The sequence below is a fragment of the Podarcis melisellensis genome (genome assembly GCF_964234715.1).
Source record: "Podarcis melisellensis genome assembly, chromosome: 11".
Taxonomy (NCBI): Eukaryota; Metazoa; Chordata; class Lepidosauria; order Squamata; family Lacertidae; genus Podarcis; species Podarcis melisellensis.
The window spans coordinates 41443164-41469763 of NC_138543.1; the positions used below are offsets into that span (position 1 = coordinate 41443164).

Here is a 26600-nt window from a genome sequence, read left to right on the forward strand (position 1 = left end):
TGTACCTGTGTTCAGCGTAATGTGTGAACGAGTCTTCTGAAAGACTCAAGGGCTTGCTATAGCATTTTAGCAGGTTAGTCCACTAAAAAGATATAAACACAACTGTCTGGAATCCGGTCTGTTACCTACCATAAGCTGTGGACACAGCACAACCATGCACTGAATTCAGCAAAGCAAATCGTAAAGGCACACTTCAGTGCACTTAAGAAGCCACATCTGTTCTTAGCACGGTACAGTGGTACCTCGGGTTAAGAACTTAATTTGTTCTGGAGGTCCGTTCTTAACCTGAAACTGTTCTTAACCTGAGGCACCACTTTAGCTAATGGGACCTCCTGCTGCTGCTGCAGTGCAATATCTGTTCTCATCCTGAAGCAAAGTTCTTAACTCGAGGTACTATTTCTGGGTTAGCGGAGTCTGTAACCTGAAGCATCTGTAACCTGAGGTACCACTGTATCATTCAGTGTTTAGGGAGAGAAGCAGCTTAACATGAAAAGTTACCCATTTCCCATTAAAAGAAACAAAAAGTTCCGAGCAACAGTTAACTTGTGGTCACTGGCAATGGAAAACATTCCATTGAAAACAGTAACAAGTTGCGGAATGCAACCATATGAACAGTTATCCCTAAACTAAGTTACATGTTCACTCCCCTTCCCTTGGGTTTTTAAAATCTGACTATCATCCTAAATTTGCTGGGAAGATCCAGTAACACCACTTACTAAAACGAAAGCCACAATGTTACTCAATGCTCCATATGCATACATAACTCATGGAACAATCTATTTGCTTGGCCTTTATCACAAGGAAAGTTCAAAGGAGAGTGGGGGAAAGCCTTGAGTTTTTATGCAGAGGGAATGCTGCTAAAGTCCCTTCAAACCTGTTCTTCAGGCCTCTTTCACTGTCTCTGCAGATCTCATGGAAGGAATCTCTTTTCAGCTAAAAATAATGTGTTCCCACTTAAAGAACGGTGCAAACATGTCTGTCCTGGACACTGGAGAACGAAGCAGAGGTTCTGAGGAATACTGACCCTCAACGCTGTATACCAGTTTTAAAGAATTGTCATTTAAGGACTGGTTGTCTTTGTATCAGAATCTTTTCAGAGAACTTTTTCTCACAACTCAGTTAAATTATGAATTTTGCTTCCACAAGATGTAGAAGACAAATTCATTAATGGATATGAGCCACAATTGCTATGCTCTACCTCCACTGTCAGAGGCAATACACTGTATACCAGTTGCTATGATTCCTAAGTGGGGAAGAGAGCTGTTGCTCTAAAGTTGCATGTTGCCCATAGGTATCTGACTAGTCAATTTGAGAAGAGGATGCTCAACAAGATAGACCTTTGGTCTGATCAAGCAGAGCTCTTATGTTTATTTTAGTCTCGCCTATGTTTTATTATGCTTAAGGTTAAAGGGTTTTAGTGGCAGTTAATGCTGCTGCTACTGATGCCTTTACTAGCTTTGGTTGTTGATCTTATGATGTTTTTATAATGTTGAGTTGTGCCCAAAATGATGGCATATAAAATGGTTGTTATAAATAAAAATATACAGAGGTTGATTTGTGCACCATCTTCACACATCACAGCAACTTTGGCCTGCTCTGTGTAATGACAGGCGTGCTAAACATCTGAAAGACATGCACTCCTAGTAAACTAGATTGCCCCATAAGCTGTTCGGGTGGGTGGGGGGAGCAAGACTAAAGCTTTGGAGTCCGCACATCAGTTTAGCATTAGACGTTAATTTTCTTCACCTTTTCCCTGTATCCGTGATGAATCAATGAAAAACAGTGATGAAATACGAACATAATATACGCTGGATAAGTGTCCAATAAAAGAGCCAGAAGCTGAAGGATTGTTGCATAAGGAATTAAAGAACCTTCCTCGGCAAATAAAAAATCCACAAGACCAAAGAAAAATGCCCCCCAAACCTAGCATGCATGCCTGAGCATGGTAGGTTCAAAGGCTGTGCTTCATCCTCAGCTTGTTGGTCAGAGGACAAATTCCTAGTAGTCAAGGTATCCTATGTACAGTAGGATGTACAATGTCACATAGATTTGTTTCAAGATACTCTAGCATAGTTTGGAAGTAAAAATATGATAAAGCACAATGCACAAATATTTACGGAAGTACTCACATTATTTCTTTACTTTAAATCATCAGACTTATGATTAGATGGGGAATTTGTCTTTTGACTGCATTTTTTCCCTTCCTTGGTTAAAACCAGGAAATGAAACAACAAACAAAACAGCGAAACCAGGAAGACTAGTGCCATGGAACAACTACTATCTCATCTTACAGCAAAACTTACAAGCTTGACTTTTGTTATGTCAACATGATGAATTACTCACTCTCTCTCTCCCTCTCCCCTTTATACAACATGCACATACATAAAAAATGTAGTTAATAAGAGAAAGAACCTGGTAAATTTTCTTGTATGGGTGATATTGTTCCCACACCTGTGCTGCTAGAGTTGCAAAGTTCCATATTAGCAGTTGCTTTAAAGCTGAAAGTAAGCTTGTCCTATGAATGTATGGGGCCACACAACCACAAGGATTTTTGTTTTCTTTTTTGTTTGCAGCATACCTACTTTTAAAACTGATTAAAGGAGTTGCTGGTGTTTGTTTGTTTGTTTCAGTACAAGTGGTTGTTATTTAAGGAACTAAAATCCAAAGCCCCTTTGGCTTGCAGAACCAGTTGGGTCCTTTTGTGGGTTAGTTAATTACATTAAAAGGAAACAGACCTATAGGATAAAGACAGTTTTTCAAAATTATTGTTATTTGACTTAAGAAATTACAATTAGGGGGACTATTTTTTAAAAATAATAATTGTGGGGCTTAGGTAAGTCCTTAGGCACACTACAATGCCGCTGCTGATATTGCAGATGGCCAAGGCATATTAAGCCACAAAGCACACTCCTACAGAGGCAGTTTTAGGATAGTGTGACTGGTTTGGCCGCACTGGCAAATTGTGATTTGCAAGTTTCAGTTGACAATGTAACACCAGGTTTTAACCAAATAAATCAGCTGCCACGCTAAGCAATTCTCACAAACAATACATACATACATACAAATATGAGCCACTGATCCTCTACTCTTATCCCACTGATATACTTCAGTATTCTTTTATTAGATAAGTGGTCCAAAGTTTCTATTCAAAGACATGTTACAGTGAAATATTTTACGTTGTCATGTTAAGAAAGGAAATACAGCAGTGCTGATTTCTTGCTTGTAGATTTAAGATTCTGGTACAAATAATAAATAGTATTTTTAATCAGCACAAAGTCTAAAATGATTTTAAATCCTGGGTTTTTTCCGGCCAAAATTTATCATAATACCTAGGTGTGCAAGTTACATGACAAGTTATTTTTCAGTCACTGTGAGGTTTGAAATCAGGCCCTATCAGAGGTGCCAACCCTTCATTCAATCAGTCATAGAAATGTGGTTTACTAGAAAATAATAATAATGAAAAACTGTAATTCTAAAGGCACAAAATCGCATAGCTGCTCTAACAGGAATTTGTAAACAGAGAATTGGCTGAATTTAAAAATTCATACCGAAGAGAATTTTAAAAAGGCATCTGAAGCAGGCTTTTATCTAACCAACTTCCTTAAAGACCCAAAAGGTTTTGAGGTCTACAGCATATTATGCACTAAAATACCGTATTTCAAAAAAGCAGTAAGGCAAATAGTATAATCATTATTTCAAAAACATTACAATGGTAGTGTAGGCATTTCGAGTATAACTTAGTTACAATGTGTAGTACTCCACTATATAGGCATAATTATGTCCTCCTTAGGCAATTTTAGGTTCAGTTGGACTCCAGAACAGATTACAAAATCATCCTTGTACACCATCCCAAAAGGTGTCAAGAGATACTTGAGAGTGGAGTTTGTATCTGTTGTTCATTCCATCCACAAGCTTAAAAAAATCCTTTATTTAAAGTCCAAGAATTAAGCATATTAAACACTGTCATACTTGTGAAGAGCTTCTTCTAACTTCTGTGTCACTTTTTGGAAAAAAAGTATTTGCTGTTGTAAGAAATGCTGCATTTGTGATTTGAAGTCTCTCACTCGAATTTTGTGAAAATGGTGAATTTCTGCCAGGGTGGCAAAAGAAATAATGTTACAACGATCCTGAATGCCATCGGCTTTCTGAACCTCCATCTTCCCTTCTTCTACATGCCGCTTACTTTCCTTCACTTTGGTAAGGGCTCCTGCATAATGAACAAAAAAGATATACTGGAATTAAAAGATGACTGGAACAAGTCTAATTAAAAGCTATACCATTAATTACGCTTGCTGTTCACAGTCTAAAGAATTCTGAAATCGTTCCTATATTCTATGAGATAGTAAAACCTTTGCTTAAGAGATATTCTCTCTGCAATACATCATAGTATATCCAGTGTGCGTTCTGCATATAGCACCAAAGTGCTTACCATACCTAGACATGGTTTTGAAATCTTTTTTTTTTAAAGATCAATTGTAAGCTGCCTTGGGCTGAAATATTTACCTCACCCTACAAGTCAGCTTACAATTGTTTGCTGTAAGCAAACTCCACCTAGAATATGCATTTCAGATCACCAGTGCTATGTACCATACTTACATCACTTTGCTGCAAAATACAAGAGATGACTGAACTCAAGGGTGATCATAGCTTTTCTTCTGCATGATTGCAGGTTAATAGTTGATGACATTATCCTAAGGTAACACCTTTAACATATATATTACATTTTCACATTCAAGGGTAAACCAGAAGTGAAAAGTGAAGAAGAGCTCCTGATTCAGCTCTGTTCATTTCATGAAAAGTAATAATATAAACAAGTTTAATGAAGATATGTGAATTCTGGAGTGCTCAGTGTGGCCACAGAAAGTGAGCAAGGAAGTGAGACTACTATTCCCGCAATTCTGTGTTCCTGTAAGACTTTCAGCCCAACAAGCCTGAATTTATAGCCACTGCTCAACTAAATAAGACAGATCCAATTCTACAAACTTCTAGATTCCAGTTGTAATTTCACAGCAATCTAAGTAATTAAAAGGCAAAAACAGACTTTAGAATTGTCCCCATAACTTACATACAACCCTCTTGTAAAACTTTCAGATAAAAAAGGCATAAAAGAGGTTAAATGTTCAACACATTGTAAACATATTTTTGTTTGTTGCAACGGAATTTGTACATTTCCAAATGGTGTACACTTCACAAAGTTCTGCCCAGGTGTGGCTCAAGTTTTCTTTTCAACACCGTGGGTGGGAAAAGACACAGCCAACCTCATATCAACAGTGTCCCAGAAGGTTGTATATCCTCACAGAGAACTGTGAAGAATGCTGACAGCATCAGATATGCTGAGGTCAGGGGGAGAAACCATTGTGGCAAATACCCCTTGAAATGGGGACCCTTAAGCAACTATCTACCTCTGTGGTCAAGTAAGTCCCATGCTAAAACTTTTGTTTTCTTTTTGTAAAGTAAGTAGCTACAGTAGGATTTTAACTGGCAGCTCTATACAAGGGTGATTTGGCCAGCTTGGTTCAAAAAGGATGCAGCTGCCACCAGATTGGCCTAAGCCACTTCCTGAAAACATGTGAGAACCACATGCACGCCAAATCCAGTTTTAGAGCACTTATTTTAAAGCTTTTAGAATCCTTTCCGCACCAATTTATCTGCTGAAGACCTCTTCCAAATTGCAAGGGATTCTAGAGCATGTTCTATGCACAGCGAGTTCAAAGTACATTGACAATTCTCAAGAGTGCATTTGGAAACACACTCAATACTCCCCTAGGGGTATACATAAAAGGGGGAAAACAATTATGGTGGAAAGTTGCTTTCCAGGGAACTTTGCCATTATTGATTTTCTCACTGAGAAGCCTAAACTTGGAAGGAACCCCAGGGTCCTGAGGTACCAGAACAGCCTGAAAACTACTGCCTTACTGGAATGATAGGACCAAAACATAAATATAACAAATGAATGAATGAACAAATGAAATAATGAACTGGCTAGGTCTGGCAAACAAAGAAGAGTCCTAAATCTGTAAGGTATATTCAAAAAAAAGCAAACAGACAATGGATGAATGGGTTAGATATCACTTGCATATTTTCCATTACCACTTCTGAGTCACACTGAGTCACAGAGAACTCACAGGATCTTTAGCGAGACATTACTGAGAGATGTATAATTTCAAGTCACTTGACTGCTTTAGTTGCACATTTTCAAAACAATTGTGGACCAGAACTTCAAAATCCGATTAACACAAAAGGTGAGCCATCTCCCTGAATAAAAATGTTTGTTTAACTAGTAAAACAGATTTAGGCTAAGTTTGACGTACATACAACATCTGGTTGTTGTCAGACAAAGAGTAAGCCTTGTTTGTTTTGAACCTTTTTCATTTTAAGTAGTAGACATGCCTTTCCAATTGTTTATGCACAATATGTACAAGTAATGAGAGAATATTTCAGCTAGGATAAACAATGCAAGCTTATGGCCATACGTACCCTGCACTGGCACACAAAATGAATAAAACTTAGCAACTCAAACGATGAGGATTTTATCAGAATTCTACCAACTAACTTAAGCCTGCAATAGCATTCCATCATGGATCATGGACCACCTGCTTGCAAAAAGTGAGGCTACATGATGTATACACAGCCAAGACTCAGCTATATGATCATAGTAGAGCAGCATAGGCTACAATGAAGCTTCTACATGCACAAGAAGAAATGATGCAATTGGCTAAAAATGCCTTCTCTTGGCCTCATGACATTCCCGTTTCCCCTTGGCTGTTGCAAGCAGTGTTCTGTTTTAAGTATTTCAAGATGTATTATTCTTAACAGCAGTTCTCTTTTTAAATAAATAAAAACTAACATCTTTTCTTGTTTTCTGGCTTACTTGATCCTGTAAATAATACTTCTAATATTTTTCAGACCTGGATAAGGCTTGGCTGTATTGCTGTAGGAGCTAAAAATGTTTTGGCTGGCTTTTCATCAGAAACGTAAAAACAAAAGTCCTAATAAATATACTGTAGCAGTGCCATGCCAACTGACAATGGATCTGAAGGAGGAACTGACAGAATCATTCAATGAGCTTCTGAACTTGCAAATAAAATTGCTACATTTTAAAAATACATAAATCAAGAATGTTAGTATATTGCCTGTAGGCTGGTTGAGGTGACATAACCTGGTTACCAGCACTTACAGGCTGGAGAGTACTACTTCTGTGTACTATAAACTCTCTACCAATCCCAGCAAAAACTTTCTTATGGCAGTCAAGAGTAGAAACAAGTATAAGTTCTGGCCCCAAAATGATCTGTTTCATAAATCTGATTTTAACATCACTAGATGCAAATCACAAGCTGCAGTACTCTTAATGGATTACAGAGTAGGACACTTGCCTCAAGGAACAATTTGAAGAGGACTCTGTGCAATTCTGTTTGTTCTCCATCAGGCATGGAAGTCACTGAATGTTAAAAAATATATAGTAAAGAGCTTCTCTTCCTGAATTCTAAATCAAACTATGTAAAAGCAAAATGCAGGTGCATGTGTAGGCACACCAGCTGAAGATATGTACTAATCTTACCTCAAGTTATGAATACTTACTTATTAAATTTTTTAAAACAATAATTATTTGATGGAGAACCCCCACTAGTAAGAATCTCTAATCTATATAGTGGAATAGGCTAGATACAACAGGTTATGATTTGGACCAAACAGTGTTAGGCAACCTGTGCCCCTCCAAATGTTGGATTTCATCTCCCATTTGCCCTAGTAGGCATGACTAAGGATCAAGGATGATGGGAGCTGTAGTCCAGCAACATCTGGAAAGCCACAGGTTCCTCTTCCCTGCTGTGCAGCAATTTTATATGACAAACTTTAAAATCCTAGGTCAAAGCAGGCAAAATTAGCCACCTTCATTTAGAATCTTTAAACATTCCTTTAAACCAAAGGAAGAACATTTATGGCTCTAGATTAAAAACATTGAATACTGCTATACAAATCACACACTTAATGCAGAAATACAGTTAACACAATTGGAAATGGAATCAAAGCTGTGAAGTCAAATTTTCATTTACTTAACATTAAAGGGGTTAAGATCAAAGACCAAATCACTTTGAAATCACACTTCCAGTTAGCCACTACACTGTGAAAAAAATATGCTAAAAGTGACAGTCTCTAATGGTCTACCACAGCCTTTCCCAACCTGGTCCCCTCTAGTTGTTGGGAGTACAACTTTTGTCATCTGTGACAATTTGACATTCCAGCTGGTGCTGATGGAGGTTAGAATCCAACAACATCTAGAAGGCCCATTCACCCTCACAACAATTCAGATGCTGCACTTAGTATTATTGAATAGAAAATTCTGGTGCTTCTGCAGTATCCTAGCAGCTGAATCATAAAGAGCAATAGTCCTATTGTGTTCACTGAGACTATCCATGCCAACTTACAGAACACTATGACTCATACAGGTTTTGTGGCAAGATGGTTACCTTAACTCAAAACAAGTAGGCTTATAAAAATGAAGTTGCAACTCAACATTAGCTTTTTCCTTCCTTCCATCCATCCATCCATCCATCCATCCATCCATCCTTTTTTTTTTAAAGGAATGGGAATTGGGAAGTTTCAAAAGGATATCATTAATGACAATGGGTGACACCCAACTGTGCCGGACCACTTGTGAAGCAGATTTGCTTGCACAACAGGAGTTCCCCTTCCCCACCCACTAAGTGATCTAGGTTTGGGGGACCCTGTAGAAGGGATATAGGTGGGGATGGGAGCAGCTGGGAAGGGAAGAGAGGAGTGTTAAGTCATGCTGAATCTACTCATACAATGTACTTTATCATCCTAACTTTACAGCATTTTTAGAGTCACTCATTCATAGAAGTTGAAATGGAAGTGAAAAGTCACAGAATAGTTATCAACCTCTATTTGCGACAATGTTATTTTTTCTTAGAGATTTTTATCTCCCCCCCCCCTTTAAAACACAAATACCCTTCTTTCTTATTCAGCAAATTTTAAAATATAAAAAACTCATTGCAAATACTACTATAGTGGACAGTTTAGACTGCCATGGGCATATGCAGCAGTGTAAGGGAGCTAGTTTAAAAACCCCTGTGTTTCTATTTTAACTTTTGGAACAAACACCATCCTAAATTTTTTATCCTGTCAATGCAAGTTTTTAAATGTACAAGCTTGAGAATGGAAAGCTAAAATCAGTGGAGGGTGCAGCTATTTGGGGTATCCACCAAGTTGCTTTTATTGTAGCACTTCTACTTCAAAACCCTTTCATCACAGAATTCAGAAAGTACTCCTTAAAACCCATGAGAGTTCAAAGATCAGTGTGCATATTCTGTATTTATTAAAGAATGTAGTCTGGATTGAGAATAATTTGACCAATAGTGTACACACACCAGTGGGAGTTTTTCTTTACCTCCCCCAGTACCAAATCCCCCAAAGGGCATTGTCACTGGTGTGCCTGTATACACTATCCCCACCCTTGCCCCAAGATCCCTTTTAAACTGCTCTTGTGCAATCCCCAACTGCTTTCTGAGCTTTTACAGTGCAGTTATGACATCAGTTTCTGTGTGTGCTCACTCCTCTAGATACTGGCCACCAACCTGAGCTTTCAGGCTGCAAAGAAAATAATGGTCTTTGATGTTACAAAGTAGAGGCCAGATTACTTGCTCCTTAAAGAAAGCCATTCAGTATAAGTGCTTTTGTAGTTTGTTTTGCCTCCTGGTGATTGAAATTAGTGTGGGACACATTATCTGCATAAATCTGAAGGCAGATGTAGAACAACAGCCTTGCATTAAACAAAACTCGAGTTTGCAGTCAGGTTCTGTGGATGAAAATTCAGATCAGAGGTTTCCACTTTTGTGCTGAAACCTGATCTATGAAATTCATTATCTTTCAACTCTGGCAAAATGTCACACTGGTTGAACTTTTTAAATTATCAGTTGCTTCAACATATGTTCCAGCTTTAGTAACAGACAGTTAAGAATTTGGCTGACAGGTTGTTTTTTTTTTAAACAGACATGCACTAGGAATTGTAAATGTATTTCCCAATAAAGTTGTAGGTGGTGGTTTCTGGCTGAAATAAGGAAACACTTTCATGTTACCACCTATGAAGAAACCCCTTTCCTTTACTGCAATACCATCACACATCCTAGCCCACTACTTACAAAACTACACTCCAGGCAAGAACAGGTACAAATGCTTAAGGAACCTGACTCGTAGTTACGTAGAAAGAAACAATGCCTGTGGGAAACAATCATTAGGAACTTCAGCTATTTCAAAATTGACACACAAGGCTTTCGTAGGCCCAGTAGCAGAAATGTACTTATTCAACTGGACTTGCAGCTTGTTTCACCCCAGTGAATTGTGATGGGCAACCTGTTAATCCTTTTGTGCTTTTATGCTTTCCATGTGTGGCGGTGCAAACTGAATTTACAGCCTCTCTAGTTGGCAAAGCAGAGCTGGGAAAAATTTCTGCCTAAATCCCTAGAGAGCCAGTTTGAAACCAAACACCAGTCGAAGTTAGCAGTGCTTAGTGCGAATTGATTGAAATCATTATCAAGGTACTCATCATGTTTAGATTTCCATGTTTTTCAATGTTCAAACTACTGCAATTGACTTACAAGGTGAAAACTCTAACGATTTCCCTCAATGCAAATTATTTTGGTACATAATAAAAACTCACAAAAATGAACATTTCAGGAGTTCATGTCTGCTTTAATTGACAATATGTGAGCTGCTCTGGAAGCCTTTTTGGCTCAAGAGCGAGGAATAAATGCTCTAAATAAATAATTTATTATTATTATTTATTGAATTTATATACCTCCCCACACCTGGGGGTCTCAGGGCGGTTCATTATGAGTAACTTAGGTGACAATCCAGTATTTATCATGAGAGTAACTTCACTTAACTTACTTCTGAGTACACATGCATAGTATTGTGCAGTTGAGAAGCTTACCAGACTTGGGGAAAGTGTTTCACTCCAATGCATCAAATGTTAATGGATACTTTCTTGTGAAATGTTAGAACAGTATTTTTTTTCGGCTTTTTCACTACACACAAAAGGACCAATGCATCATTCTCAAAAGTTTGTAAATTTTAGTTTAGCTTTCTAGCCAGCCATGATATATGCTTGTCAATGACCCCTGTGCTTATGTCAGAGAACAGGAGCTATGGCACAAAATCAATGAGAGCCATATTTGTGTGCCTTTTGCCTGCTACTAAATAGATGAGAGATCCATCTTCCACTCCCCACCCTCCCCTAGTTGGTAAAGAGAAGAGTAGGAGGGTCCACACATGTGGCACTGCGGATGGGAATTCATCCTTGCTGTGTGGGTATAAGGAAGGCTGCTCACTTCCATTAATAACATTGCAGGGGTGGGGTGGGGTGAGGAGTGGAATGAAAAGGAAGTTCTCAGAAATATTTTCACACAGGCAATGCATCACTTTTGGCAAGCTAAAACCCTGAGAGAATGTTTCATTGGTCTAAACTACATTACAGTGCTAAGCATGGGCTTTAAATCAACTTTAGTCTTTAATGGAGTTTGTATCTATAAGAATGGGCTACCAGGATAACTGGAAGAAAAAGTAGCACATTATCTATTGTCAGGGTTTCTGGGAGAGAGGAGGAGATGACAGAGGAGACGGAGAGCGAGTGGGAGGAGGGGCAGAAGGATGAGGAAGAAGATGACGGAATTCTGAGGGAATCCACGAGTCTGAGCAGCGAGTCAGAGGATTCTCAAAAGGGGGTTACCTTAATCAAGCAAAAGGGAGGAGAAGGGAGAAGCGGAGAGGAGCCCAGTGGAAGACAGACGCAGCAAGAGGCGTCTCAGCCGGAACGGAGTAAAGGGGGTGGAGTCGTCAGCCTCTCGGAGGGAGCAGGATTAGGAGAGAACAGAGAAAGGGGGTTGGAGCAAGGTGTTCAGCCGGAAAGGGTGGAGAGCAGAACAAGGGGTGGTGTAGCGGTCGAAAGAAAGGTCAGCAGCAACGTACGCGCGCCAAGTTCAAACGTAGAGGCGCGCGGAAGTGGAGAGAGCTCAGGGGAGGAGCCCGGCCCTAAAGCCAGAAGGAGGGGGGAAGAGGCGGCAGAGGATTCAGCCTCAGGCGAGTCACGGAGAGAGGGAACCCAGGGGGGCAGGAAGACCCTGCGGAAAAGAAAGGAGAGGAAGAGGTGGTCTAGAGCCAGGCTATTAAGTTGGTGTGGAAGAGGGGAGGAGTCAGAGGGGACTTCAGCGGTCTAACGTGACAGACGTACGGCCACGATGCTGAACTGTACGAGAAGCAGAAATCTTCAATAAACTTTTCCTGTAAATAAACTGCAACGGAGTGAGGTCTCTTGTGAGCTGGGACCCGTCCTGGGTGGCCGTGACAGTAAGTCCCCTCTCAGAAAGCAAAAAATTTTTTTTTGCGAAGCTCACGAACGGGAGCAGCCATGAGCGCTGAGGAGCAGCTGGTTGCACTGCGGGATCAGGTTACCGCTCTCACATCGGCAGTCATTGCTTCGCAGAAGAAGAATGACGACTTGGAGAGGACGTGCCAGGATTTGCAGGCAAGGTGGGAACACGCGGACAGGGCGGGGGCCCCAGGTTCCAGAGCGGAGGGCATTGCGCTTGGACGGAGGGGGGGTGCCCTGGTTCCGCATTTTAATGGCAACTTGCAAGACTATCCCAATTTCAGAGCGGACGTCGTATATGCACTGCATTTACTCCGTCACGATTTTAAAGATGAGGAGGAGAAAGTGGGGTTCATTGTTTCGCACCTGCATGGGGAGGCCAGGGCTTGGCTACGCAATCTGTGGCGCGAAGATGGACCGGCCCGTCGCAATTCAACTGCGTTCATCAAAGCGATGGATTCTTGTTTTCAATCCTCTGTGGATGTGGACATTGCGCGCCGTCAAATGCACGGGCTGAGGCAGGGGAAAGCGACTGTGCGCCAATACCACTCTAAATTTTTTGCATTGCTCACCGCCTTAGATTGGCCAAAGGACAGTAAGCCGGTCAGAGATCTTTTTTGGGAGGGATTGAGCCCCCCCATCAAGGATGAGATCGCTAGGGGGGACAGACCCCAAACCCTAGAAGACGTGGTGCAACGGGCTTTAGCTATTGGAATTCGACATGAGGGACGTCCGTGGCACGAGGAGGACGGGCCCCAAGCGCGTGCGCAAGCGAGGACTCTCCCTTTTGTGCACAGGGATTTCAGCCGTGCGCACCCCTCGCCAATGGGGAAGGACAGCGAGGAGCCAATGGAGATTGGTGGTGCTAGGGCTCAGAAGCCATCCCAGAGCCCTGTCCCTGGTGCAGCCAAAGCGAAGCCTCCTAGAGGAACCAGGAAGTGTTACATCTGTGACAGTGCGCACCATATGGCGAAAGAGTGCCCCCAGAGGCTCCAGAAGCACACTGCAGCACTGGCAACTGTAACAGCAGAGGTGCAACCAGGGGAGCAGCTTCAGGGAAACGACGGTGCCTGGCTGGAAGCAGAGCTACTGGGGCTCAGCCAGGCGGATCTGTAGACAAGCCCCCAGCATCACTGCAGAGCGTGGACCCTTTGCCTCCCAGACCGGCAGTTCTGCTCACAGCAACACTCCAGTTGCCTGATGGGAGACTCCTCGAGGTTCCAATAACGATCGATTCGGGAAGCAACGCCGACTTCGTGGGACTGCAGTTCGTTAAGCAGCACAACATGGCGCTCCTGCCTGCAACGACGCCTCTGAACGTGGTCACGGTAGACGGCAGGAAGTTGCTGGGGGGGCAAGTGGTGCAGCAAACCCCTCCCATGATGATGCAGATTGGCAACCATCGAGAACTTATTAGTTTCAATGTCACCCACTTATCGGACACACCCATCGTGTTAGGCATGAGTTGGCTGGAGAGGCACAGTCCCGCGGTTGCGTGGTACCAGCGGCAGATCACCTTTTGTTCATCGTATTGTGCTCAGCATTGCTTTCAGACCGATCAGGGAGGAGAAGCCGAGCAGCAGTTGCATCTGGGTATGGTGCAAACAGTGCCTCACAAGTACCAGGACTTCTTGGAGGTTTTCTGTGAGAAGGAAGCTGACAAGTTGCCGCCTCACAGACCTTACGACTGCGCGATTGATTTAGTGCCAGGGGCGCAACTGCCTGCTGCCAAGCTGTACTCCATGTCGGAAGACGAGATGCAAGAGCTTCGGGAGTTCATAGACCATAACCTCAAGCGAGGTTTCATCCAGGAATCTAAAGCAGCGGGTGGCAGCCCTGTGTTCTTTGTGAAGAAGAAAAACACGCCCCAAAAAAGGCTTATAGTGGATTACAGGTTCATAAACAGCTTGACTAAGCCCAAAGCTTTCCCCATGCCCAAGATTGACGACCTTTTAGCGACCGTCAGGAGGGGCAAGATTTTCACCAAGCTGGACCTACGTGGAGCTTACAATCTCATCCGCATCCGGAAAGGAGATGAGTGGAAGACCGCCATGTTCACCCCTCTGGGCACATACGAATACAGAGTCATGCCTTTCGGTCTCCAAAATGGCAGCCACGTTTTTCAAGCATTTATGCACCACGTGCTAGCAGGTCTCCTCTACAAGAAGTGTGTCTGCTTTCTCGACGATATCCTGATTTTCTCGGAATCGCCGGAGGATCACGATAAGGACGTGAGGGAGGTCCTGCAGAGGCTGAAGGACCACAGGCTGTACGCCAAGTTGGAAAAATGCCAGTTTGATGTCAGAGAGGTTGATTTCCTTGGCTACAAGTTGTCCGACGAGGGACTGGCCATGGACAGGGCTAAGGTTCAAGCGCTGTTGGACTGGAAAAGCCCTCGAAATCGGAAAGAGGTCCAGAGGTTCATCGGCTTTGCCAATTTTTACCGCAAGTTTATTAAAGGTTTTGCGAACGCGACGGCGGCTATCACTGACACCCTCAGTTCCAAGAAGAAGAAGTTCGTCTGGACCGAACAAGCGGAGCGGTCCTTCCGGACGCTTAAAGGTCTTTTCGCCTCCGAAGAGCAGCTGCTCCACGTGAATCCCGGCAGACCCATGCGGGTAGAGACCGATGCGTCAGACAGAGCGGTTGGGGCCGTTCTTTTGCAAGAGGATTCACAAGGCAACTGGAGACCGGGTGCGTTCTACTCCCGGAAGCTCAGCAAGACGGAGCGCAATTATACCATATGGGACAGGGAGTTGTTGGCCATTCATGCAGCTTTCAAAGCGTGGCGACACTTCTTAATAGGAGCCAAGCACACGGTGCAAGTCCGCACGGATCACAAGAACTTAGAGTATTGGCGGACGGCTAAGTTACAGACCCAGCGACACATGCGCTGGGCGGAGTTCTTTGCGGATTTCGACTTCAAAATAGAATACATCCCAGGAGACTCCAATGTTATTGCAGACGCGCTGTCCCGAAAGCCGCAATACTTGGAGGAAGCAGCTCCAATCGCAGCAAAGCACATTTTCGCACCGCAGGCGTGGACGTGCGCTACCATCGCAGTCGACCTGGACGCGGTGCGACGCGCGTTGCAAAGGGATCAGTTTGCACAGTCCAAGATGGAGGAGCTACGCGGAGGGTCGCGAGACAACGATGAGTTCCAATTGCAAGATGGACTTTTGACTCGTAAGGGTGCCCTTTACGTGCCCACCGACGATCTTCGAGCCAAGGTTCTGCAACAATTGCATGACGCCCCTAGTGCAGGCCATTTCGGCAAAGAGAAGACGATGGAGTTGGTGGCTAGAGACTTTTGGTGGCCCCAGATGAGAGGAGAGGTGGCGGACTACGTCGCCAGGTGTGATATCTGCCAGAGGTCCAAACCAGTGCACCAGAAGCAGGCGGGATTGCTAGAACCGCTGGAGACACCGCAGCAACCGTGGGAGAGGGTAGCGTTGGACTTTGTTACGGACCTGCCCAGCTCCAGAGGTAAGACGGCGGTGTTAGTGGTGGTGGACTTGTTCACCAAGATGGCGCATTTCATCCCTTGTGCCAAGGTGGCGACGGCAGAACAGACCGCAAAGCTCTTCATCGATCACGTCTTCAGAGTGCATGGACTTCCGCAGTCCGTCTTGTCCGACAGGGGGCGCCAGTTTGTTTCCACTTTCTGGCGAAAGCTTCTGGGCATCTTGCACGTCAAAATCAACCTGACATCGGCGAGACATCCACAAACCAACGGTCAAGCGGAGAGGGTCAACGCGATCATGCAGCAGTACCTGCGGTGCTACGCCAACCAGCGACCTGCGGCGTGGGTGGACTATCTGCCGATGGCTGAATTCGCCTACAACAACACGAAACACGCATCCACCGGGGTGACGCCTTTCTTCGCGAACAATGGCCGTCATCCCAGAACCTTCCCGAGATTTGCGGCACCAGGAGGGGGGGGGCCTCAAGATGCCGACCAGTTTGCAGCGGAGTTGCAAGAGGTGCACGAGGAGCTGCGGAGACATTTGGAGCTGGCAAAACAGGCGTATAAGGTGCAGGCCGATAAGCACAGGAGGGCGGGAGAGGACATCCAGATTGGGGACTGGGTGTGGTTAGCAGCCCACGCGATGCCGGCCAGGTCATTGGCCAAGAAGAAGTTAGGACACAGGCAGCTAGGGCCATATCAAGTTGAGGCTAAGATCAATCCGGTGGCTTTTCGTCTAGCCCTTCCGGAGGGTTCCAGGGTGCACCCGGTCTTTCATAGGTCGGTGCTCACTCCCTACAAAACCCCACACAGGTTTCAAGAGTCAGGAGCACTCCCAGAGCCACGTAGGAGGGCGCCTGAGGGGGGGGAATCGCCAAGACCAGAACCTCTTAACGAGGTCACAGAGATACTGGACTCGAGATGGGGGGAGGAGGGAGTTGAATATTTTCTAGCCAGGGAAGGCACTCCGGCCTCTGCCAATAGCTGGGTGCCGGGTTACGCGTTGGACGAACCCCTGTTGAAGGAGGAGTTCCATGCACTTTTTCCGCACAAGCCCATGCCCGAGGAGTATTTTGATGATTGGCTTTTCACGCCCACTTTGTCAGACAGCACGTTCGAGGGTTTCTCCTCACCCGAGGGCCATACGCCCGAAACAAGCCCGACCAGGGATCCGAGACTGGGGGGGGAGGAGACAGGCCCTTGTTGGTGGGTGGATCAGCCAAGGGAGGCATGGAGTCAGAGATGGATGGTAGGTCCTTGGCAGGCAGCGCCAGGAGAAGCAGTGATGGAGGAAGAGACTGTGAGGTCTGTGGGTGGGGAACCCGAGTTCGAACACACATATACGGAGATGACAGAGGAGAACGTTGAAGTGGACAACTTGTATCCTGAACCGACCCCGGAAGAACCACGTTTTCCTCAACCTGCACCCGGCGAGCGGGAGGGGGGAAGGGGGGGCTTCGAGGGGGGGATGGATGTCAGGGTTTCTGGGAGAGAGGAGGAGATGACAGAGGAGACGGAGAGCGAGTGGGAGGAGGGGCAGAAGGATGAGGAAGAAGATGACGGAATTCTGAGGGAATCCACGAGTCTGAGCAGCGAGTCAGAGGATTCTCAAAAGGGGGTTACCTTAATCAAGCAAAAGGGAGGAGAAGGGAGAAGCGGAGAGGAGCCCAGTGGAAGACAGACGCAGCAAGAGGCGTCTCAGCCGGAACGGAGTAAAGGGGGTGGAGTCGTCAGCCTCTCGGAGGGAGCAGGATTAGGAGAGAACAGAGAAAGGGGGTTGGAGCAAGGTGTTCAGCCGGAAAGGGTGGAGAGCAGAACAAGGGGTGGTGTAGCGGTCGAAAGAAAGGTCAGCAGCAACGTACGCGCGCCAAGTTCAAACGTAGAGGCGCGCGGAAGTGGAGAGAGCTCAGGGGAGGAGCCCGGCCCTAAAGCCAGAAGGAGGGGGGAAGAGGCGGCAGAGGATTCAGCCTCAGGCGAGTCACGGAGAGAGGGAACCCAGGGGGGCAGGAAGACCCTGCGGAAAAGAAAGGAGAGGAAGAGGTGGTCTAGAGCCAGGCTATTAAGTTGGTGTGGAAGAGGGGAGGAGTCAGAGGGGACTTCAGCGGTCTAACGTGACAGACGTACGGCCACGATGCTGAACTGTACGAGAAGCAGAAATCTTCAATAAACTTTTCCTGTAAATAAACTGCAACGGAGTGAGGTCTCTTGTGAGCTGGGACCCGTCCTGGGTGGCCGTGACATCTATTAACCTTTAAGATGCCTCCTATTGTGCTGTAGTCTAGTGAGCAAGCATGGCTTGCTTCTCAATTCTATACAAAATTTCATCAATGATTTGATAAACTACGCTAACTTAAAATAGATTATTATCATATTCCATTTTCAGCAACCACATAAACACTTTCACCCACACCACAGCTGGCATTTAAAAATTCATTTAAAACTTTTTACTTGCTTAACTAGCTATACTGATACACCCTGTGACCAGTCACATCTATTGCAGACATAAGTGAGGGTTGTAAATGAAGCTCCTGGACACTTGGTGTCATTTCCTTTAACCCTCACAACTTGCACAAAAAAGGTCTAGCTGTCATATCCCCTAAACTATGGACAGAGATGCTCACAGCAGCGTCTTAATGCACAGATACATATGGAGAAGGGTGATCCTTCAACCCTGCTCCTAAGTGTAAAAGGTTTCACAGGTCAAAACTTGTACAGTACTTTGAATTGCACTAGAAACAGACTGGAGTATAGCTGGCGTAGCACTGGCCTAAAATGCTCATAATGCCCAAACCGTTAGTGAGCTACCAGCCACTTTTGTACAGGCAGCAACCATTTTGCACGTGTTCAATTGGCACGCGACCACTGATGAGTGGGTCATTTTGGACTTGGAAAATGGTGTAACGGGAGTGGGGCATAACTGGGGGGGGGGGTTTATGCATGCTCTGCAGACATGCGCAAGGGCCAGGAACTCTACCCCGGTTGCCTGTACTAAGTGCAGGTTCTGTATTGTCTTCAAAGGCAGCTCCACATATGAGTAGTGCATTAGAGTAGTGCAACTTGGAGGTCACTAGAGCATGGATAACTGAGGCCAGGCTATCTCTGGACAAAGAGGGTTGCAGCTGGCATACCAGCCTAAGTTGGTAAAACTTAAAAGCAACTTGCACTTCTAATGACAAATCTGGATCAAGCAGCACCTGTAAGTGACAAACCTGTCCTTGCAGGAGACATGGGACCACATATAGCACAGGGTGAACACTGCTCCCCTATGTGGTGACTGACTCAATTCAATTGTGATGTCCTAGCCATGGTAAAAAGGTAAAGGTAAAGGTACCCCTGCCCGTACGGGCCAGTCTTGCCAGACTCTGGGGTTGTGCGCCCATCTCACTCAAGAGACCAGGGGCCAGCGCCGTCCGAAGACACTTCCGGGTCACGTGGCCAGCGTGACATCGCTGCTCTGGCGAGCCAGAGCTGCACACGGAAACGCCGTTTACCTTCCCGTTAGAAAGCGGTCCCTATTTATCTACTTGCACCCGAGGGTGCTTTCGAACTGCTAGGTTGGCAGGCGCTGGGACCGAGCAGCAGGAGCGCACCCCGCCGCGGGGATTCGAACCGCCGACCTTTCGATCGGCAAGCCCTAGGCACTGAGGCTTTAACCCACAGCGCCACCCGCGTCCCCCCTAGCCATGGTAGATGCCAGCAATTTTATCCTTCATTTGTTTTTTTTTAGGTTGTGCTAAATTTGCAAACACATCACAGTGGACCTCCAAGAGTTTAGTATCGTCAGATGGGCAGAATGCCCCACACCATCCCAAAAAACTCCAACGGACAGTAATGTGAGGATATATAACAGTGTTAGAAAATAACAGCTTCTTTGCTGTCATCACAGACACCGAGTAGACTTAATAATGAGCTCTAACACTGTAGATTCACTTCAAGTCTTCTACCATTTACACTCTAGCCATCTTCCTACTTGTTTCACTGCTCCCAGGAATACCAAGGAGCTTACTGAGTTCTGCCCAACATAAGTACTATTGCTAATAATAGTAATTATGTGGTCATGAAAGGCTCTACTGATTTTATTACAGGTTGTATTTATTTTATATTTACACACTACCCTTCTTTTAGAAGGGCACAGGGCAGTGCATATAGGTTTAATCCATTTTATCCTCACAACAACCCTGCAAGGCAGAGAGATAATGGGAGTTACTCAAAGTCAATAAGTAAACTCAAATCTGAGCAGAGACTCTCAGCCTCTCATCTCCAACTCCAGAGCATTATCCACTATATACACTCCATTTTGATAAACAGCATATGGCTTATATACTTAGCAAATGAAAGAAATATTTTTGAGAAATTGTTTAAGCTGTAGCATGCTATGTAAGGATTTGAGTGAAACACTGTAAAATGCGGACAAATTATTGAGGAAGTGGGTCAGACATGCATCATCTGTGACTCAGCAAGCCAAATGTAGGTCGCCAGTCATGTATACTAGCCTAGCAAGATCTCAGTTAACCTCCTGTTGGTTGGGAATCAAGCAGGGCCTTGTCAAACACCTGGCAGGTCACTAAGCATGGCCAGTAGGTTGTGCTTAGTTTGAAGGGGCACAAGTTATGCTGGCATAATCTAAGGTACTGCATCTTGAGATAATGTCAGCAGAAAACTCTGCAGTGGGTTTACATCTAGGCTGATTTAGGGTATTTAGGCACACAAGTAATACATGTAAGGTGGCCAAGTAACAGCTTGATAATATCTGCACTACAACTACTTCCATTTTTAACTGACTTAGTGCCTGCCAACACGAATCCATGGCACACATTAATTCTACTCAAATGGGCTGACTTACAAGCCAATCTTTTCAAGAGCTGGCAGGTATCCATTATTGCTTTTTCCTTCATAAGACAAACCCTCAGCCCTATCCATGTAAAATAACTTGCATTTAAATCAATAATCCAGCTACAAATACCGCCCCAAGCAAAAGCACTTAAATGACAGTGAAAATGTTAGTATGTTTTCATATTTTAAATGTTTTCTGAATCATGATGATCATGTGAATGAATAGCATCCACCAAGTCCTTTCTTGTAGCACGATTGTAAAGGCACACAGCAATCACATTGTCCCTGAAGGTGCAGACAGCATTTCAAATGAGTTTGAAGAATGGCACTGTAATGCAATACATAGCCTATAACCTGATGGAAGCAGGTATTCCTTCAAATGGCAATTTTGGAAAAGTTGTCTATATAAAGATTAAGAATCATTAGGAATCATGAAGCACTTGCATGTTAATGGTCCAACTTGCATTTTGCTGCAACTACTGTGAGAAATTAGTGTTCAAATGTGAAACGTAGGTTAATAGTATTCTCAGAGTGTCATTATCTTTTAGAAGTCACAATTTATCATCCATCATTTACACAATTGGAAAACCTCATACTATAATCCATTGACAAAAAAAGTCAACCTCTATTAAGGTCAACAGCATTGATTACAATGTATTTGGCATTAATATATAAATGCAACCATGAGAGCATTTATCAATACACTAACATCAAATGCTGAATAGGTTTATTAGCAATGTATTTATAGGCTCCTAGCATGTAATACTCAAGTTACAGTTGATTTCAAGAATAATTGTATATTCCTGGAAGACCTACCTCAACAGATTTGAATGTCATGTGAAAATTCCCACCTCTCTTTTCACTGTGTTTTGTTATATTAAGTTTTTCTATCTGGATGAAAATAGTCCTGACTGGAGTGATAACCACAAAGGTTGACATTTTTATCCTTGGCCCTTGATATGTGGAACACATTAACTGATTAGAGCTGCACAGAGAAATTAGACACCTAGGTGATGAACACACTGTCAAGAATGGGTACTAACTTCACAGCTGTATCTGTACAGAGGATGTCAAACCTCATCACATAGCTCTGAATTGTATTAGATTGTATTGTATTAGGTTTCATTTATGTAAACTGGCCTAAAATCTAAAATAGAGAAACATTAGATCAGTAGAAAACCAGGTGCAAGGAAACAAAGAGAATCCTACATGCCTCTGAAGAAAATCCACCTTGGAAATGTTAACTACTTATGTACTAGATAGCTGTACATCTATGACCAAATCTTACAAAGTGGTTATGGGATCAAAGCCCAAGCATCCAAATCTTACAGGGACTGAGAACCTGCAGCCCTGCAGCTGGTTGTTCAACTCCCAATTCGCATCAGCTGTACTCAGCAGGGCCAATGGTTAGGAGTGGTGCAAGTTGCAGTTGGGCAGTGTTTGGAAGGTCACAGGCTCCCCATCCCTAATGTGAACCTTAAATCCAGACAGAGCAGAGAGTGTATTTGTTTTTCTAAAAAGCTCCTTTGTGATACATTAATGTTCGTTTAATTAATGATCCAAACAAATCATATTGGCTTGAAATTAATTAAAGTGTTCTGTGGCTGACTTCGCCTTGTTAAAAAACCCTGAAGCTACTCACAAGGTAAACAGTAAGCAATGGTCTCTCTGACACAATTAAACAAGTATACTCTTTTAAAATACTGCTCAGTACTTCACTACACTCCTGTTTTACAAACAAACACAAATCCTGAGTATGATAGGCAGGTATAGTTTCCTGCTTGGGGGAGCAGGGTAGGGTAATAACATACCATTAAGGGTTCAAAACAAGCATCCTTAAATTCAGCACTTCCTTAATAACTTGAGTCCATAAATCCTATCAGAAGAGGCTAACTTCTGCGGCAGAATTGTCTCCAGTGTTTTACCAAAAATAAGCATATTGTGCCACCTTAAAGACTAACAATTTTATGCTGCCATAGTCTTTAATAACTTTATAGCCCAATCCTATAATGCTTACTCAGAAGTACTGCAACCAGTGAAGTTTATGCCCAGTAGGTGTGCAAAGGACTGTGGCCTAAAATCAAATCTAGAACCAAATTTGACATGAGGTTATCTTCAATAACTTGGTCCATTATATATGCATATTGGTATAAAGGGGAGAAAAAGGCAAACATTGGGGGGCAAAAGGCAATGTAATCCTGGTGGCAGAACTTATGACATTTCCATACAAAAGTCAAGTACAAGATTAGCACAGTGGCCATTCATTATTCGTCTTTGAGGTGCTACAGGACTGTTTAGTTTTGATGCAACAAACACGGATACTATACTCCTCTGGAACATTTTACTACAATAACTCAGAAGTCTAACTTCTATTATACAAATTTAATTGGGCGATAGAGGTAAGCTGATATAGTTAAAACTACATTACCTTTCTGGACATGGATTATGTCTGGGAAATTGGCCAGATGTCCTTGATACAGAGCTAACAAATCCATCACTGGATCGAGGTCCTGTCTGGGTTGCTCCGCAAAGAGTTCACCAATAGCATCATAAGCTTCCCCAGTGAAGGCAATGGCTTGATTGAGGCCAACTGAAAAAGCCTGCTGGTCCATCTCAAAGGCTTGGCTGAGGCCCTTGAAGGAATGTCCCACTTTCTGGTACTCCTTCTTGAAGCCAGTAACCTGCTTGCGAGCAAACTCATTGACTGTCTGGTTCAGCTGAATGGTGCTGTCATCCATCTTCTTGGTGAAGCTCTTGAAGCCATCGACTTTACTTTCCACCTCTTGCAGGTCCAGAGCAGCAGGACCACCAGCAGGCACGCTAATTGTGAGGAAGAAGTTAGCGCCCACCATCTCGTCCTTCTCAGCCTTCCGCTTGCCCTGCTTCCAGGCCTTCTCATCGGTGCTCGGGCAGGTGAGGAAATGCTGGAAGGCATCACACTGCGCAAGCACCGGATGGCTACACATATGGTCCATCCACCAGGCCAGGCCTTTGCGGCGTTTGGAGATGAAGTCCTCCTCAAAGCGCCCCGTGGCCTGCTTCTCCGGCAGATGCGGCACCGAGATGACCGGAAACTTCTCCACCAGGCGCCCGTAGAGCCAGTCAAAGTGCTTGTAGCGCCGGTGCACCTGCTGCCCAGTGTGGCTCGGCACCAGCTTGTAGGCGATGTAGCTCTTCATGCCCTTGAATTTGGTCTGCTTGGTGGGGTCTTCGATGGAGCACTGGAAAGGGTATGGGTTCTCCTGCCACTCGGGCCCGTAGGTGCCCAGCACCACACACAGCTTGTCACCATCCTTCACGAAACCAGATGCCTCTCCAAGCACGAAGGCCTCGCCGCCGGATTTCACAAAAGTGGAGAAGCGGTTCAAGTTGCGGCTCACCGTGGCCGAGCTCTTGGCGCCAGCGGCGGCCGGGTGGTGCAGGTGAGCACCGGGCTGGCTGCCCCGGGAGCTCAGCGACAGGTCGGAGCGGGTAGAGAGGCGGTACCTGCCAGAGGAGCCACCTGGGCCTCCAACCCCCATCCCTGAATTTTCGTAGTCTGGGTATGAGCTGCCCAGGACGCCCGGCTCGTCCGCCACCGTTGAGCTGTCGTCCCAGTCATCGTCCCAGTCGTCGTCGCTGCCTTGGCTGGTCTGATAGGAGGACCCTCCATAGGAGGGAGGCACAGCTTGGAAGGAAGAGAAGCCCGACGTGGCCGGTGGAGGAGGCAGCAGCTGGAAGGGCTCTGCCGGCGGAGGGAGCTGCTGGTGTTGCTGCTGCTGGTGGTGATGGTGGTGCTGCTGCTGCTGGGCCGGCGGAGGGTTGCTGAAGGCTGTGGCGGGCGACGTCGCCGCCACCACCGCCGCCAGGGGCTCGAAGCCTCCGCCGGGGACATTGGCGTAGCGGGCCGGGGCCGGCACGGGCAGAGGCGCGGGGGGCTCGGCCACGGGCGCTCGGATGACCTGCACGTAGGAGGCCGGGAAGAGGCCCCGGTCTCCGCGGCTGTTGACCCCCTCGAACCAGCCCTCGATCTCTTGGTCGCTGCACAGGCTCAGCACCTCGTGCTCCCGCAGGGAGATCTCGCCCGGGTTCTCCGACTTGAAGTCGTACAGCGCGCGGGCCCGCAGCAGCGCCATGGTCCCGCCGCCGCCGCCGCCGCCCAGCTGGGGATGGGGGACGCGGGCGGGCCGCCCCACAGCGCCGCCAACCAAACGCAGCTCACGCCCCCCGGCCCGCAGGTCCTGCCCGCCCACTCGGCTGGCGGCGCTGCTCCCTTCGCCTGGAGGCAGCAGCGTCTCCTCCGCCTCGCCCGCCGGGCCCCTTTTATTCTCCTCACGATTCGCCCCTGCGAGTTCTCTGCCTCTCTCTCCGGGACGCGGCGGGAGCGCCTCCCTTTCTTTCGCAGGCCGTGTCGGCTGCTGCCCTCCCTCAGCGACTGAAGGAGGGACGAGGCAGCCCCGTCACTGGTATCGCCAGCAGCTGGAGTCCCCGCTTCACCTCGTCCGAGTCGGCTGGCTGGGCGGAGGGGTGTGCGCGAGAAAGGCAGAGGGAGGGAGGGAGGGAGGGAGGGAGAGGAGTGCGCGCGCGCGCCCGCGTGTTTGTGTGAGTGCGTGTGTGTGTGTGTGTGTAGAAGGGGCCGGGCCCGGGGTGATTGTCCCACGTCGCCAGTTTTGCTAATCCAGAGCCGAGAGGCAAGTCCTGGGGAGCCGAGCGCAGAGCTGCCGCCCCCATCGATTGGGCCGGGGGCGAAGAGGGAGGGGGCGGGCTGCCGTTTGGGGGTTGTGCTTCCCGTGGCCCCCGCCTGCCCTCTGGCGTTTGCCTTGGGAGAAGCCGCTGCATTCGAAAGGCTTGAGGGAAAGAGAGCGCGCGAGAGAGAGGGAAGAAGGCGGGAAACTGAGGAGATATTTACTTCAGGAAAAGTGCCGAGAGACCCAAATTAGGCGGGTAGAAGAACAAAAACAACTCACCAACGTGAGCTGCGACCCTGACTAGGGAATGGCACACACGTACCCCCCCCCCCCAATCCTCCACAACATAGTTCAATTTACTTACGGGTAAATTTAGGGTTGGGTTATTTGGCTGAAATTCAGAGTTGCGCAGTCCCACTGAGCATAGTAGCAATCCCTCTACAGTAAACACTCGCAGGATTGGTTTGCAACTATTATTATTACGTATTAATATATGCAGCGTTACATTCAAACCCACATGCTTACAGTTTCACGTTGCTTTATAGAAAATTAGGACAGAAATGATTTATTTAACTAGTTACTGGAGTTATGGCAAGCTACAATTTTTGAAATAATGTTTAAAAACAAACAATTTTAATCTCCAAAACAGCAGAACCTTTACTGAGGGAGGATAATATATTACCGTAGGTTGGTCCTATAAGCTTAGTCCCCCCCCCCAGCTGCCTTCTTACTTATACGGTAACCATCTTCGTGGGTCGCCCTGTCGGATAGTTTCCTTCTCCTTGTCTCAGGTTGCCTTTCTGAAACTCAGTAGTGAGAAGAATAGGTAAAGGGACCCCTGACCATTAGGTCCAGTCGTGGCCGACTCTGGCGTTGCAGCACTCATCTTGCTTTATTGGCCGAGGGAGCCGGCGTACAGCTTCCGGGTCATATGGCCAGCATGACTAAGCCGCTTCTGGCGAACCAGAGCAGCGCACGGAAATGCCATTTACCTTCCCGCTGGAGCGGTACCTATTTATCTACTTGCAGTTTGACGTGCTTTCGAACTGCTAGGTTGGCAGGAGCAGGGACCGAGCAACGGGAGCTCACCCCGTCGCAGGGATTAGAACCGCCAACCTTCTGATCGGCAAGTCCTAGGCTCAGTGGTTTAGCCCACAGCGCCACCCGCGTCCCCTAGTGAGAAGGATAGACAGAGACAAAACTAGAATTGGCTGTGCCTTTCATGGCATCTAGCCCCACCTTCCACTGGTTT

At 45.8% G+C, this 26600-nt stretch overlaps 1 protein-coding gene across 1 annotated transcript; it reads right to left on the reverse strand.

Annotated features, from left to right (window-relative positions):
- Positions 1 to 3086: 3086 nt before the first annotated feature.
- SNX18 (sorting nexin 18) lies at positions 3087 to 25637 on the reverse strand. Its single transcript, XM_081929762.1, has 2 exons — positions 23110 to 25637; positions 3087 to 4207 (listed from the first exon to the last, which is right to left on the reverse strand). The coding sequence occupies exons 1-2, from the start codon at positions 24794 to 24796 to the stop codon at positions 3954 to 3956; spliced, it is 1941 nt and encodes a 646-aa protein (XP_081785888.1). The 5' UTR covers positions 24797 to 25637; the 3' UTR covers positions 3087 to 3953.
- Between the last annotated feature and the right edge of the window lie 963 nt (positions 25638 to 26600).

Bases quoted from the DNA above. Each gene is read 5' to 3' on its own strand.
- SNX18 (XM_081929762.1), bottom strand. From the start codon at position 24,796: ATGGCGCTGCTGCGGGCCCGCGCGCTGTACGACTTCAAGTCGGAGAAC. The intron at 4,208-23,109 runs GTAATGTAGTTT...TTCATTATGCAG, and splicing joins CATAATCCATGTCCAGAAAG to GAGCCCTTACCAAAGTGAAG.